The 15783-nt window shown below is 44.4% G+C and overlaps 1 protein-coding gene across 3 annotated transcripts in view; it reads left to right on the forward strand.

The window, feature by feature from the left end:
• The first annotated feature begins 4281 nt into the window (after nt 1–4281).
• TBC1D15 (TBC1 domain family member 15) overlaps nt 4282–15783 on the forward strand; it is a 71425-nt gene continuing 59923 nt past the window's right edge. For 2 of the 3 annotated variants that reach the window (XM_036455710.2, XM_036455709.2), the window contains exon 1: nt 4346–4406. In XM_036455710.2, the coding sequence (XP_036311603.1) occupies nt 4377–4406 (30 nt within the window). In that variant the 5' untranslated portion in view covers nt 4346–4376. Of the gene's footprint in view, nt 4407–15783 lie in introns of all 3 variants that reach the window. The other variant, XM_036455708.2, reaches the window with a different exon arrangement.

Here is a 15783-nt window from a genome sequence, read left to right on the forward strand (position 1 = left end):
GTGCAGCCATCTTGGATCCTCCATAACTGCTTTTAGTTAAAGTTTAATTTCAGACCATCCTTTGTGTTACTTTAGGTCTTTGAGTTTGCAAGACTGCCATGTGGGCCTTCCCTGAGATTGTCAGGTTTGCATGTGGCCCCTTTTGTCCACAAGGCAGTCAGTGTAGGTTCTAGACTTTAGGAAAGAGACTTGGCCTAGAATATTTGGGAGTCATCAGCACATAGGTGGTGATGATATTGGAATGTGAAGATAATGGCCCAAGGATAGTGTTTGGGGGGAAAAAGTAAAAGAAATGCAAGGATAGCTCATGGGTAGCACCAGCATTTAAAGGAAAGTTGTTGGGTGAGGGTTAAGAATATGAAGAAGTAGCAGATAAATCTAGGGTGCCAAATTTTCAATAAGAAGCCTTTAATTCCCAAACTTATTATGTAAGTAATAGGTACCATTGTAAGTATTCTATTCCTAGAACTCAACTTTTCTCCAAAACAAGGGTATAAGAAATGTTGTATTAAAATTAGAGGCCCAGTGCACAAAATTCATTCACGGGAGAGGAGTCCCCTCAGTCTAGCCTGCACCCTCTTCAATCTGGGACCCCTTGGGGGATGTCCAACTGCGATCCTGGCAGCTGGACATCCCTCTCACAATCTTGGACTGCTGGGTCCTAATCACTCACCTGCCTGCCTGCCTGGTTGTCCCTAAGTGCCCTCTGCCCCCCCCCCCCCCCCCCCCCGCCGCAGGCCTGTTCGCCCCTAACTACTCCCCTACTGCTGTCCTGGTCACTCCTAACTGCCCCCCTCTGCCAGCTAGGTCGCCCCCAACTGTCCCCTCCCTGCCAGCCTGGTCATTCCTACCTCCCCCACTGGCTGTTCACCTCTTACTGCCCCTCTGCTGGCCTGGTCACCCCCAACTGCCCCCCTCCCACTGGCCTAGTCATCCCTCACTGCCCCCCTCCATCAGGCTAATCACCCCAACTGCCCCCCTACCCCCACCATGAGCCCGGTCGCCTCTTACTGTCCCCTCTGCCAACTTGGTTGCCCCCAACTGTTACCCCTGTGGCCTGGTTGCCCCAAGTGGACTGCTTATTCAGTTATTTGGTCACCCTTCACTAACCCCCTGCTGGCCTGGCTGTAGGCAGCCATCTTGTGAGGTTCAACTGCATATTATCTCTTTATTATATAGGCTTTTTCTCACCCAACCGACATGGCTCATGGTTGTAATCAGACAATCAATGGGTCTGTGCTGCCTGTTACTACTTGAGCCAACTAAACAGATACAGGGTTGAATCATATAAGGGTTTGTTCCAATAATGCTAGCAGTATGGGAGAACAGCAGGTCATTCATAAAAATCTGCTCTGCAGCCTCCTAACCAGCTGCTTATATAGGGTAGGACAAAGATGACATGGGGAAGTAGGGATTACAGGCATGGGGAAGTAGGCAGTGCAATCTCCAGTGGAATCCATTGTTTAGAGAACAAGATTGTTCATCTTTCCATGATAATATGCAATTCTTAAATGAAAATGGACCACATTCTAAGGTTGACTCCCAGGTCCCAGGAGCGTACAACTCCCAGCCAGGTCAGAATGTCCTTTCTTTAACCAACACAAGGAAATCATGGGTAACAGAGCATGATTAATATTTCCCATTTTGGACAAAAGGGGCCGCATGCTAATTTGACATGCTCAGGGGAGGCCTGCATGGCAATCTTGCAAACTCAGAGACTTAAAGTAACCACAAAGGATGGTCTGAAATTAAACTTTAACTAAAAGCAGTTATGGTATCTTCACTGACAAAGTCAACCTTTATCTTAACTGAGCCTATTGTCTTTTTGCATCTAGGATAACATACCCTTGAAATGTCTGGGTAACTTGTAACTTCCCTTTTTCTGGACCCCTTGGGGCACAACCTAAAGTGCTGGGCACCAGGACAGATACCACAAAGTCCTTCATTATCATGTTAATTGTCCCTGCACCCACCTAAGTATGTGTCCATCATTTTACTTTTTATTCAGTCCCAGGATTTCCCTACTTTGTTTTATCCCACCTCCTTAATCTATCACCAATGGATTTCATGTAATCCACCTAAATCCCTTCTTTTGATTGTAATGTATAAATACAGATGTAACCCACCATTCTCTGGAGCATTATCTCAATTCATTGAGGTTCTGCTTCCCAGCATATGTGGACAGTTTGGCTCAAATAAACTCAAAAATTCTTTACAAGTTTTAATGTTTTTTCATTAACACCATAACCATAGATCACATGTGTCAAACACAAGGCCCGCGGGCCAAATCCGTCCCGCCAGGCCTTGCAATGTGGCCCGCACCGTGCTGTCATCACTGCACTCCGCTGCATTTCCATCACAATGACAGTTTATGACTGTTCAGTAAACCATTCGGCCCGCGATTTAGGCTGGATTTTAGATTTTGGCCCCTTCTCTGATTGAGTTCGACACCCCTACCATAGATAATTCCCAATATTATATTTTTGCCCCTAATGAGATCACACATGGTTCTGGTTGCACTTGCCTGGGTTGCAGGCTCAATCCCTAGTGTGGGCCATTCAGGAGGCAGCCAATCAATGAGTCTCTCTCATCGCTGATGTTTCTCTCTGAAATAAATAAAAATATACTGAAAAAGTCTTTTTTCTCTAATCATACCCCTTTACTTTGAGCTGGTGAAAAATCTGAACTGGGTCCTGTAACAGGTCTACAAACCACCCCAGAATTGTATGAAGGTCAAGGGGTCTTAGTCCAGTGCATTTGGGGAAGGTCCTCAAGTCTTCACTCAATGTTGGTTACTATTAACATGCTCATTTCCCCAGCTCACTTATCCCTTACAGATGAGCTGCTTTGCTGATTCAGTCAGTGCCAAGCCTGGGCATGGGTTTTGGCCATGGATAGAATCTCTGAGGCCGGCAGGGCAGCCTCCATAATGGTGCTTCACATCCATTTTCATATAAGGTCCTGCTACCTCCCTCACCCATTAGGTTCCCGGTAGGCAGAGAACCTGAAAACCACCTTTTCTGTTACTCCCATTGGTCTCCACTTATCCAACCAACCTCAAAAGCTCTAATCTTTCTCCTCTGAGTGAAGAGAGAAGTATCTCAGTGAACACAAAAGGCCCTTTTATTATGCTCTGGGGCAAGGGAAGTCCCACTCCTTGTGCCAGAGCTGTCAGGGGAGTTTCCAGTCATTCTCTAGCGTTCTTTTACAGCATGGAGAATGAAAGGTGAAACGGAGGGCCGGAGACCAGGATGCCAGGACACAGGCTTTATTGGAGGAGAAGACCCCTCCCTGCTGCGCTTCCTTCCAAGGAGAAACAGCACACATGCTGGGCTGAACTCGCCTTTTGAGGGGAGGAAAAGGGACAGGGGTTAGGGCACTCAGCACACGCTGATTGGTGTTTCATGTAAGGCACATGATCAGGGACCTAGGGACTTAGGAATGGGGGCTTAGGGTATTTGGCAGGTGCCGATTGGTGGTTCAATGTACAGTCCACATAAGGTGCCTTGTTAGGTGCTCAGGAATGTCCATGCTGCAGGTGGAGTTTACCTCATTCTCCATCCATCAGAGAAAAAAAAAAACCAAACTAATACCTTACTATCTTGACAAACCATCTCACCATACATGCATTGCCCCAGGAGATTCCTACAACCACTCCATGGGTAATTCTCACTTTACATACTGAAGCTTGGTTGAATGCAGAAACTTGTTTCAAGTTGCACAGTGATTAAGTCACTGTGTCGGATCTCTGAGCCGTGTACATTGGACTCTGTAACAGTGAGGGTGTGGTAGGTTACCGAAGTTCTTATCCAAACACCTTGCTCATCGTCACGTGTGAGCGGCAGCGACCTTCACAGCGACCTTCACATACAGGGGGAAAGGCACTGGGTGTGCGCCTCCGAGAGAGGGCTAGGATCCCTTTAATCTCCACCACAGCTTAGTCATCTCCACGATGAGACACTGAGGCTGAAGCGGAAGGAGGAAGTGACTCGCCTGTAGCCACAAACCCAGGACTCCGCTCGCCCGGCTCCCAAAGCGGTGTTCACACCAAACTGAACTGGCAGGAGATTGGCTGAGCCTCACTCCTCCGCAAAACCCCGAGGCGAAAACCACGTCAGCTCTGCTTCCCTCTTAGAAAAAAGACACAGACGCACGCGCGCGGTGTGCACCGGAGGACTCCGCCCAGGCCGCCTCCGAGCCCTGCTCACCGCGCAGGCGTCCGACGGCTCCTCCCGCCCCGCCCCTTCACGCCGCGCCCTGCCGTCTGCTTCCGGCCCCGGTCCCTCCCGGAAATCAGCCTCGTTTTGCCGGATGTTGTTGTGAGTCCGAGAGGCACGTGGGGCGCTGCTACGTCATCACAGGCCCGCGCTGGAAACATGGCGGTGGCGGGCGTAGTGAGCGGGAAGGTAAGTAACGGCCGCGGGGAACGCCTCGCCCTTTTCTGTCCTGGGGGATGCGTTTTGCTGCGCGGGGGCCGGCCGGGGGAGGGATGCGGGGGCTTTTCTGATCCAGGAGCAGCCCGCGGCGGGGGCGGGAGAAGAGGACTTGGCGGTGTCAGCTGTTTTCTCGAGAATGCCGGCTCAGGCGGGGAGTCAGACGCCTGGTTCTCGCTCCAAGGCCGGCTAGGCCTCGGCACTGCGGTGGTCTGTTCCGCCCCGGGGCGGGGGGCTGTTATTGGAATTACTTTTCCTTAGGGACAGGTGGTTAACGAGTTTCTTTCTTTCTTTTTTTTTTTTTCTGGCTCCCCTTTTTTCTGGCTCCCGCGGCTTCCTCTCTCGGAGGCCTTCGTCTCGTTTGCCCCTGCCTTGCTGCTTTACTCTTGGCGAAGGCCCTTGGAGAGGAGCTAAAAGCAGGTGCCGCGCAGCAGTTGCGCACAGAAGGAAAGAGTGTATTAGTAGATCCATTTTACCACACTGATGAGTGGGTTGGTGCTCGTGAGCAAAAGGGCGTGCTTCCATCCCACGCTTGCCTACGAAGTTGTTAGGGAAGGTTTTTATCCCCTAGACGTCTCTTTGCTGTTAACTCTGGAAGTATCTTTGGTGCTTTTTTTAAGGAGGCGGTCAGTGACCCCCGACTAGTTCGGTTAGGAACTAGGATTGGATGCGGAGATTTCATTCTGTAGTGCCCGTTGACATAGCGAAAGCACACGCGACTTCTTCATATTAGCCTGTTAATTAGGACTACCACGACAGGCTGCATTTGTAAACATCTGGTGATGACTCATCCCACGCTGAGGACTACTTACTTGTAGATAGCTTCCTCTGTTCTTTGAGTTTCACTCATTTTTCCCTGTGCTGCTTTCCCCTCCCCATTTTGAATTATTTGGCAGCATTTGTGGTTTGGTGTATGGATTACAAGACTACGTGGCGGAATAATATCTACGGTCGTGGCTTTACTGATATCTGAAATGTGACCTTGGGGAATTGAGCAAGCGTGACTTCTCTGTCCTTCATATTGTTTATCTCTGAAATGGAGGTGATGTCAATCATTGTTTTTTGTATTGGAGTCGTTAGGATTACATGAAATAGCAAAAGCATTAAACATTACATAGTTCTGCATACTGGCTTTTTAAATGGTAGGTTGGTCATCAGTTGGGATTATTCACGCTCTTTGGTTTCTTGTCATTGTCAGTTTTTGCCTTAAGGGTGGGTGCTGATCTACTTAACTCACTACATACAGAATGGGGCAAAAGTAGTTTTATAGTTGTTCGTATGGAAAATAATACAACTAATAAGTAAAAATACAAAAATAAACTGTTTCACTTATTCTTCACAGCTGTAAAGCCCTGTATATGAAGGTTTTCCCATTTGATTTTCCATCTGGACTTGATTCAATCTAAGACTTTTCAAGAGGGAGAATTTCTTCTTTCAGGTGTGGATTGATTTTGAAAGAACCCTTGAGATGATGAAACAGCTGTGAAATGTAAGATTTTCTTTACACTGCCTCCCAGGCTATTCACAAATATAAAATTAATATATTTATTTAAAATAAACTAGAGGGAAAAGGCAAAAGGAAAGTAAACAAAGGTAGGGAAGGTAGATGAAACTGAAGTATGACAATTAATCATACTGCCTCCTAGCTACTTACCTTTCCTAATCTGACTTCTTAAAATTAGTCTATTTCATAACTCTTATCACCTCATTTGTTCTCATTGCATATTCACACCCTTTTCCATCATTTCTATAAACGATATTTTCACGCCAAAAACTATCCCTCTTCCAAATAATACTATCATGATCCTAAAAAGTCACTTATTCTCTCAGTGAGCTCAGATTTAGTTTCATGGCAGCATTATTCACCAGTGTGCATGTGAAACAAACTTGGAGATGTCCATTTCTATAACAATGTTTAATCAATAACCAAGTCCTAGACGTTTTACCGTAATGATGTTTCCCTTTTTTTTTTTTAATAAACCTTTATTGTTCATATTATTACAAAAGTTCCTCATTTTTTTTTTCCCCTTCACCAGGTTCCTACCCCACCCTCTGCCCTTTCCCCACCCCCCATTATCCTCATCCATAGGTTCAGTTTCTTCCCGCACCCCCTACTGCTCTTTTCCCTGAGAATCATCAGTCCACTCCCCTTCCATACCTCTGATTCTATTATATTCAACAGTTAATATTGTTCATCAGGTTTTGTTTTTTTTTAAAATATATTTTATTGATTTTGTACAGAGAGGAAGGGAGAGAGATAGAGAGTTAGAAACACTGATGAGAGAGAGTCATCGATCAGTTCCCTCTTGCACACCCCCTACTGGGGATATGCCCGCAACCAAGGTACATGCCCTTGACCGGAATTGAACCCGGGACCTTTCAGTCCCCAAGCTGACGCTCTGTCCATTGAGCCAAACCGGCTTCAGCCATCAAGTTATTTAATTCCCTTGGTTTTTAGATTCACTTTTTGATAGTTATGTATTTGTTGTTCATAATTTTTATCTTTATTTTCTTTCTCTTCCGAAAGAACCCCCTTCAGCAATTAATTTAATTCTGGTTTGGCAGTGATGAACTCCTTTAGCTTTTTTTTATTTATTAGTAAAGCTCTTTATCTGACCTTCAATTCTGAGTGAGCTTTGCTGGGTAGAGTATTTTTGGCTGTAGGTTCTTGCTATTCATCACCTTGAATATTTCTTGCTATTCCCATCTGGCCTGCATGGTTTCTGTTGAGAAATCAGCTGACAATCATATGAGTGCTCCTTTATAGGTAACTACCTGCTTTGCTCTTGCTGCTTTTAATATTCTTTGTCTTTTGCTCTTGGAATTTTAAGTATGATGTGTCTTGGTGTGTTCCTCTTTAGATTCCTTTTGCTTGGGGTTCTGTATACTTCCTGGACTTGTAGGTCTAATTCTTTCACCAAGTGGGGGAAGTTTTCTGTCACTATTTCTTTCAGTATGTTTTTGATATCTTGCTCTCTCTCTTCTTCTGGGACCCCCATAATTCTGATGTTGGTTCGCTTGAAGTTGTCCCAGAGGTTTCTTACATTATCTTCAACTTTCTGGATTCTCTTGTCTTCTTGCTTCTGTGGAGGAGTATCTTTTGGCTCTTTATGTTCCAAATCTTTGACTTGATTCTTGCGATCTTCCATTCTGTTTTTAGGACTCTGTATAATATTTTTTATTTCAGAGAATGTTTTCTTTATTTCTTGTTGATCCCTTATTATTTCTAGTTGATCCCTTTTCATATCCTCATAGGTCTTATAGGCCTTTTCTAGGAAATTCTTGAAAAACCTTATAAGCGTGGTTTTGAACTCTATATCTAGTCGCTTTTTGTCCTCCATTTCTTTCGTTTGTGATCTGTTTCCTTGTCTCAGCATTTTCGCAGCTTCCCTGAGTTGGTAGCCTTAAAAGTCTGTGTTCAGCTTGGATGGGTCAAAGTTTCAGGTTGGAGCCTACAGCCTTGGCTTCCGTCAGCCACGCCCTATGAGGCTCCTGAGTCTCAGTATTCCTCAGGGTCCTTCAGTACTCGTTGCAAGCACCTTTGAGAGAAAGGTGCCCTCAAGTTTCGCCTGCTACCAAACAGTCTAGGCTCTCCCCCAATGAGCCCGGAACTGGGGTTCAGTTCAGTTGGAAGTGGGGTTGGAAGTGGGGTTCAGAGCAGTCTGGCGCTTTTGTCTCCTTCCTGCTAGGGCAATTCAGCGGCAATGTACGCACCTCCAGGACTTCCTTTCGCCTCTCCCCTGGGTTTCTGCCTTACAGCACAGCTCCCTCTGTATGAGCCTGGGTCCCCAGGGTCTGACCTAGAACTGGGGTTCAGAGCAGTCGGAACTGGGGCTCAGCACAATCTGGAGCTTTTGTCTCCTTCCCGCTAGGGCAATCTAGCAGCAGAGGCAACAGTCCGTCCTCCGCGCGTAATGTGCGCACCTCTGGGGGCTCTGCCTTTCACTGTTCCCTGAGATTCTGCTTAACAGCCCAGGCTCCCTCTGTATGAGCCTGGGTCCCCAGGGTCTGGCCTAGAACTGGGGTTCAGTGCAGTCGGATCTGGGGTTCAGCACAGTCCAGAGCTTTTACCTCTTTCCCGCTAGGGAACAGCAGCCAGACATTCAGCCTCCCCCCCCTCCACTCCCCTCCGGCTTCATCCTCTCTACGCGCGCCGCGTGTCTCCGTACCTTAGGTTTTTACAGCTCCTCTGATTTTCCTTCTGGTTTTCTCTTTCCTTCTTGTAGAATTTCTAGTTAGTCAACTTTCCTGTAGTTCTGGGTAATGTCCATTTTGTATTTTAGTTGTATTTTATTGAAATTGTTGTGTGAGGCTGCAGTTAGGTGTTACCTATGCCGCCATCTTGGATTCTCTCCCGTAATGATGTTTCTTAAATTTGTTGCATCCTCTTCATTCTCAATGTTTAGTTCATTCATGCCTTTCGTTTTCCTGTAGTTATGAGTTCTTAGCTAATTTTTTTTCTCCCTGTCTGCAGTCTCTTTGCCCACAGTCACCTCTCCACACCACCACTGGAGTTATTTTTCTAAAGCACAAATCTGATCCTCTCTTGATTTAAGAAACGAACTTTTTTTTGTTTTTTTGTTTTGTTACTGTCACCATTAAAATAGTCCTCAAGGCATAAAAACCCATATTACCTTTTGGGAAAGGGGAGTTGGGGGAAAATATATATACATATATATGAGAATGTGTGTGTGTTATTTACCTCCTCCAGCCATCCCTCCCTCCAAAAATGTTTAGCTAAGCCCTATTTTAGAAACCTAGGGTAGGGGATGTTAACCAATGTTCACAAGAAGTCACATGCAGTACTTTTAAAAGATACAGATGCTGCCTAGCCGGTGTGGGTCAGTGGTTGAGCATCAACCTGTGAACTAAGATCAGTGGTTGAGCGTCAGCCTATGAACCAAGAGGTTACTGGTTTGATTCCTATTCAGGGCACAAGCCCCCAGGTTGTGGGCTTGATCTCTAGTAGGGGGCATGCAGGAGGCAGCCTATCAATGTTTTTCTCTTAAAATAAAAAACATATTTAAAAAATACAGATTCTGGACCACAACCCCACTCTACTGAAATAGAATCTCTCAGTATTGAGCTCTGGGATGTAAAGTAACTTCTCTAATGAGTATACTTTGCTTGCTTTGAACTTTTTTTGTAAAAATATATCTTTATTGTTTAGATTATTACAGTTGTTCCCTCCCCCCGCCCCCCCCCCCAGCTCTCCTCCAACCGGTTCTCACCCCACACCTTTGCCTTACCCCCCCCCCCCCCCAACTCCCCCCCACACACACTGTCCTCATCCATAGGTGTATGGTTTTTGTCCAGTCTCTTCACGCATCCCCACATCTCCTTCCCCCTGAGAATGGTCAGTCCACTTCCTTCTGTGCCCCTGATTGTATTACAATACATTCACCAGTTTATTATGTTCTTTATCTGGCCTTCAATTCTGAATGATAGCTTTGCTGGGTAGAGTAATCTTGGTTGTAGGTTCTTGCTATTCATCACTTTGAATATTCCTTGCCACTCTCGTCTGGCCTGCATAGTTGTTGAGAAATCAGCTGACAATCGTATGAGTGTTCCCTTGTAGGTAACTGTTTTCTCTTGCTGCTTTTAATATTCTATCTTTGTTTTTTGCTCTTGTCATTTTAATTATGATGTGTTTTGGTATGGTCGTCTTTGGCTTCTTCATGTTTGGGGTTCTCTGTGCTTCCTGGACTTGTAAGTCTATTTCTTTCACCAGGTGGGGGAAGTTTTCAGTCATTATTTCTTCAAATAGGTTTTCAATATCTTGCGCTATCTCTTCTGGCACCTCCATAATTCGGATGTTGGTACACTTGAAGTTGTCCCAGAGGCTTCTTACACTATCTTCATATTTTTTATTATTTTTTTTCTTTTTTGCTTTTGCTGTTGGATGTTTTTGTTTCTTTGTATTTCAAGTCTTTGACTTGATTTTTGGGATTCTCTAGTCTGCTGGTGGATCTCTGTATATTATTCATTATTTCAGTCAGTGTATGCTTAATTTCTAGTTGGTCCTTTTTCATATCCTTGAGGGTCTCACTAAATTTCTCAGAGGTTTCTAGTAGGTTCTTGAGTAACCTTATAACAGTGGTTTTTGAACTCTATATCCAGTAGTTTTCTTTCCTCCATTTCTTTCATTTGTGACCTGTTTCTTTGTCTCCTTAACTTGGCTGCTTCCCTGTGTTGATAGAATTGCTTTGTGTGTTACGTGTCCCATAGGGCCCAATGGCTCAGCCTCTCATTACCTGAAGTGGTCACTCCTGGTGGACCCCTTTGTGAGCTGTGTGCACAATATGTTTAAGCCTTGACTGCTGTTGGTATCACTGGGAGGAATTGACCTCCAGGCCATTTGACTGTGAAGATCAGTTGTGTCTACGTTGGGAAAACTTTTGTGCTGGAGACACAGTGTCTCAAAGTGGGGCTTTGGCGCTCACTGAATCTGCCCCATGAGTGTGTCTCTTATGGATGTGAGAATTGTAGTCTGGATGGTCTCGCTCTGACCACTCGGCACACTGGCTCTTGGATTTCCAAGGAGGTGCAAAGTCAGTCACCCCCTGAGGCTATAGAGACATTTGCAGATTATTCTTTTATGTTTGGGGTTTGGAGGTGTCCAGATGAGGTCCAGCTTTGAAGCAGTGCAAGCTGCTGTCCAGCTTTGGGCTTTCTTTTGGAGGCTCTGGGGCTCTCTGACCCAGCTACAGTATGTTAGGTTTTAGATTGCAAAAGGCCAGGCCATTCATATGCAAAAGCCTCTGCTCACAGCTTGGTTGGGGTTGTAAATTGGGTGGGGATTGATCTCAGGGAATCATCTGGGCAGAGCAAACAGCAATGGCTGACTGTCAGACCCGCCCCGAAGTTAACTAGTTTCTGAAGGTTAAACCAGTGTATAGTCTTCTTTACATTATAGCAGTGGTCGCCAGCTGGTGGTCCGCGAGTTCCGAAAGGTTGGTGACCACTTCTTTATATATAGTATGTAATATTACGAATGTGATTGATTGGTGTTTTGTATCCTTGGGACCCTGTATTGCCCCTTAGTATGCTGTTGTTTTTTTGCCAATGGGTAGTTCAGTAACTCAGTGAATACAGGGTACAAGTTTGATGTTTTCAATTCTCTGTCGATTTGACTAAAGTCAAGGGTAGGTCTGTTTTTTTTTTTGCATCATGAGTGTATGGATTGTTTTCCTTAGCTTTTGAAAGTGGGTTTGAATTGATAATAAATCTTTATTTTTGGAGTTTGGCTTTTCTTCGTTGCTATGTATGTGCAGAACCATATATTTTCTGTTAACTAAATGGAAGGAGTGACATCCTCTTGTGAATAATGAGGGAAGATATGGGGACAAGTCTGTAAAGGCCATTCTGCTTCTTTTCTTACAGATGAACAGAGTTGAATTAGTGGAATGAGTTGAATTTACAGAGAAAGTAGGAGAAAGAAGATAGCTTAAAATAGATTTTGCCCTTATGCCCAATGCCTTTGATGGTTACAGTTTACTTTAATTTTTAAGCAAATATTTATTAAGCACCTAATTTGTCCCAGTCACCATATTAGGCATTGGGGACACAAAGAGCCCCTTACCTTGGAGCTTATACACTTCAGTTCTTCAGAAGGAACACATTAGCTAACAACCACCCCTTTAAATAATTAATGTATTATGATTTTAAAGTCCTTGAAGTTGCTGTATTTCTAGTGAATACTGTATTTGTAATCTGAAGACCTGTAGACATCATGAGGGCAGGGTCTGCAGTATTTTACCTGCATCTAGCATAGATTCTGGCACACAGTCAGTGAAGAAGAACCTACAAGAATATAGAGAAAATGAGGTACAATAGAATGAGAGAGATGGGCTCACTAATGATAGCACTCTTGTCTTAAAGTTAAAAAGTCCTGTATTTTTATGCCCTTACATTTCACTCTAGGTCTGTGTTTTTTATTGTGGTTGTAATAGAATTTGTTTTTATTGAAAATAACTTGAAACAAGTGGAAAATCAGCTGTTATTTTTTCTTAGAATTTGTTTTAGTGGCATTCGGAGTAAAAACTTATTTTGTAGCTTAAATTTGGCCACTTCCAATTTTCCAGTTTCTTTTAGATATGCTTATAGTGTGTGAAACCCTTGTGCTTAAGAAAGATAAAGGATGCCGAAACCGGTTTGGCTCAATGGATAGAGCGTTGGCTTGGGGACTGAAGGGTCCCGGGTTCGATTCTGGTCAAGGGCATGTACCTTGGGGACACATCCCCAGTAGGGGGTGTGCAAGAGGCAGCCGATTGATGACTCTCATCGATGTTTCTATCTCCCTCCCTTCCTCTCTGTAAAAAATCCATAAAATATATATTTAAAAAAAAGATAAAGGATATTCTTGGTACTTACTAGATTTTCCCAGAGACTATTTCTTTTCCTAGAATAGATCTTATAACAAGGTGGTAGTACCTTATTGGTATAGGATATAATATGAGTATGACATCTTTTTTTTTTTTTTTTTTTGCATTCTTTAGTTTAACAATCATTTGAGTACCTTTGTGTGTTGAGTTCTTTGGATACAAGAATGGCTAAACACAGACTTCTCATTCTTTTTTTTAAAATATATATTTTGTTGATTTTTTACAGAGAGGAAGGGAGAGAGAGAGAGAGCTAGAAACGTAGATGAGATAGAAACATCGACCAGTTGCCTCTTGCACACCCCCTACCGGGAATGTGCCCGCAACCAATGTACAATACATGCCCTTGACGGGAATCGAATCTGGGACCTTTCAGTCCGCAGACCGACGCTCTACCACTTAGTCAAACCGGCTTCGGCAGACTTCTCATTCTTGACACAGTACAGAGGTTTGTAATTTTAACAAGTTACTTACTTCAATATATGAATAAAAAACATGGCTTTTTGACAAAGTTCAAATGTCAAGACTTTCCTTTGGACATAACTGCTAGGATTAAATTAAAAATTTTAATGCAACCTTTTCATTTTCACTTTTTGCCGGAAGCTAGTTCCAGCATGTCATAATAGCAAGAGTTTCCTCAAAAGGTTGATGGAATATGGGGACTCAACAAGGGCTGAGTCACATATGTTATCACCTGTTGGGAATGACCAAAGGAATTTCCCCGAACCTGAAAAGGATGATTTTTTGCTGCCAGCCAGCTGAGGGCATCTTAATATACATGTTATTGCCTTCTGTTGGCCAAACACCTGAACAGCCTAAGGCAGTTCCCCAATCTAACAGTGGACTCTGTAGACCAGTGGTTCTCAATCTTTCTAATTATTTTCGTTGCTACTTCATAACTAATTTTTCTGCTGTTATGAATTGTAATGTAAATATCTGTGTTTTCCGATGGTCTTAGGCTCTATAGCAGCGGTTGGAAACCACAAATTATTGTATTTAACAGTACTAAAATTACAGTTATGAAGTAGCAATGAAAATAATTTTATGGTTGGGGGTCACCACAACATGAGGAATTGTATTAAAGGGTCACAGCATTAGAAAGGTTGAGAGCCACTGCTGTAGACTAACCCTGGCTTTTGATGTGCATATCTCCACCTTGCCTTAGAACAAATTGTATTAATAATTTAAGCAAGAGGTCCTAAGACAAGGAGAACTTGGTTTCTTCAGCCAAGCTCCTCTGCCCCCCCATATGCCTTTCAAAATTATGTTTTGTCTCTGGACTATACTTTATGCACAGCCCCTTTTCCAGATTTTCTGAAACTGTATAGATGCTGGATCAAGACCACCGGAGTTAAATGATGCCCAATGCCCGGCAACTTGTTTGTGGAAGAAATCCATACGAAATCTATTAACAATCTTTCCATATATATGGTGTAGTATATATTTATTATATATGTGTGTGTGTGTGTGTGTGTGTATATCCTACCTAATAAAAGTAATATGCAAATTAACCATCACTCCACTATACCCACTAGCCACACCCACCAGCCAATTAGAGCAAGTATGCAAATAAACCCAACCAAGATGGCTACCAGAAGGGAGGCTTGGGTTTTCCCAGCAACAGAGGAAACCAAGCTTTCCACACACTCCAATGGGCCCAGGCCTCCACTCAGGGATACAAAATTTCAATTATAGAAGGTAAACAAATCCAAACAGAAAAGGTGGCAACCACAGATTGAGCAGGAGGCTTGGCTCCGCTCCAGGCTATAAAATTTTAATTGTAGAAGGTAAATAAATACCAGATACCAGGGCCTCTGCTTGGGTCGCCAGGGGGCGTGGCTGGTCTGCAAATCACCACAAGCCCCTCGCCCAAGCCACCCCACGCCCTAAGGGAACCCCATCCTGATTCAGGACACCCTTCAGGACAAACCAGCTGGTCCCCAACAATGCACCAGGCCTCTATCCTATCTAATAAAAGAGTAATATGCAGATTGACCATCATTCCAGCACACAATATGGCTGCCCCATGTGGCCAAAGATCCTGCCCCCATGTGGACACAAGATGGCCACCACAAGAGGGCCAGCATGGGAGGGCAGTTGGGAGGGACCAGGCCTGCAAGGGAGGGCAGTTGAGAGGAATCATGCCTGCAGGGGAGGGCAGTTACAGGTTACCAGGACTGCAGAGGAGGGACGTTGGGGGCAAACAGGCTGGCAGGGGAGTAGTTAGACATCAATCAGGCTGGCATGGGAGTGGTTAGGGTGATTAGGCTGGCAGGCAGAAGCGGTTAGGGGCAATCAGGCAGGCAGACAGGTGAGCAGTTGTAAGCCAGCAGTCTTGGATTGTGAGAGGGATGTCCAACTGCCCGTTTAGGCCTGGTGTCAGTGGGATTGGGCCTAAATGGGCATTCAGACATCCCTCAAGGGGTCCCAGATTGGAGAGGGTGCAGGCTGGGCTGAGGGACAACCCCTCCCCCCCTGCCCCCATGTACAAATTTCGTGCTCTGGGCCTCTAGTAATGTATATAGAGTTGTTGGTATGAGATAAATCATTCACTTAATCCTTGTTATTTCTGCCCTTCTGTTTGGCACACTAATGTCCTTAAAATGCAATACTAATTCTGCACCTTGCCTTTCATTGAGAATTGTACCATCCTTAATATCTCAGTATCTCTATATCTTCACTCAGAATTTCTGTGGTTTGTTACCCTTAAAATCATCCTATGTTCTACATTTTTTTTTTTTTTTTTTTTTTAATAAGTTTTTATTGTTCATATTATTACAAATGTTCCTTCCCCACCCCCCCACCATTGCTCTCCTCCACCAGGTTCCCACCCCACCCTCTGCCCTTTCCCCTCTCCCCATTGTCCTCATCCATAGGTGCACAGTTTATGTTCAGTCTCTTCCCACGCCCCCCTCTCCCCTTTTCCCCAAGAATCGTCAGTTCACTCCCCTTCCATACCTCTGATTCTA

Source organism: Pipistrellus kuhlii, unplaced genomic scaffold (genome assembly GCF_014108245.1).
Source record: "Pipistrellus kuhlii isolate mPipKuh1 unplaced genomic scaffold, mPipKuh1.p scaffold_m20_p_3, whole genome shotgun sequence".
NCBI classification, from domain to species: Eukaryota; Metazoa; Chordata; class Mammalia; order Chiroptera; family Vespertilionidae; genus Pipistrellus; species Pipistrellus kuhlii.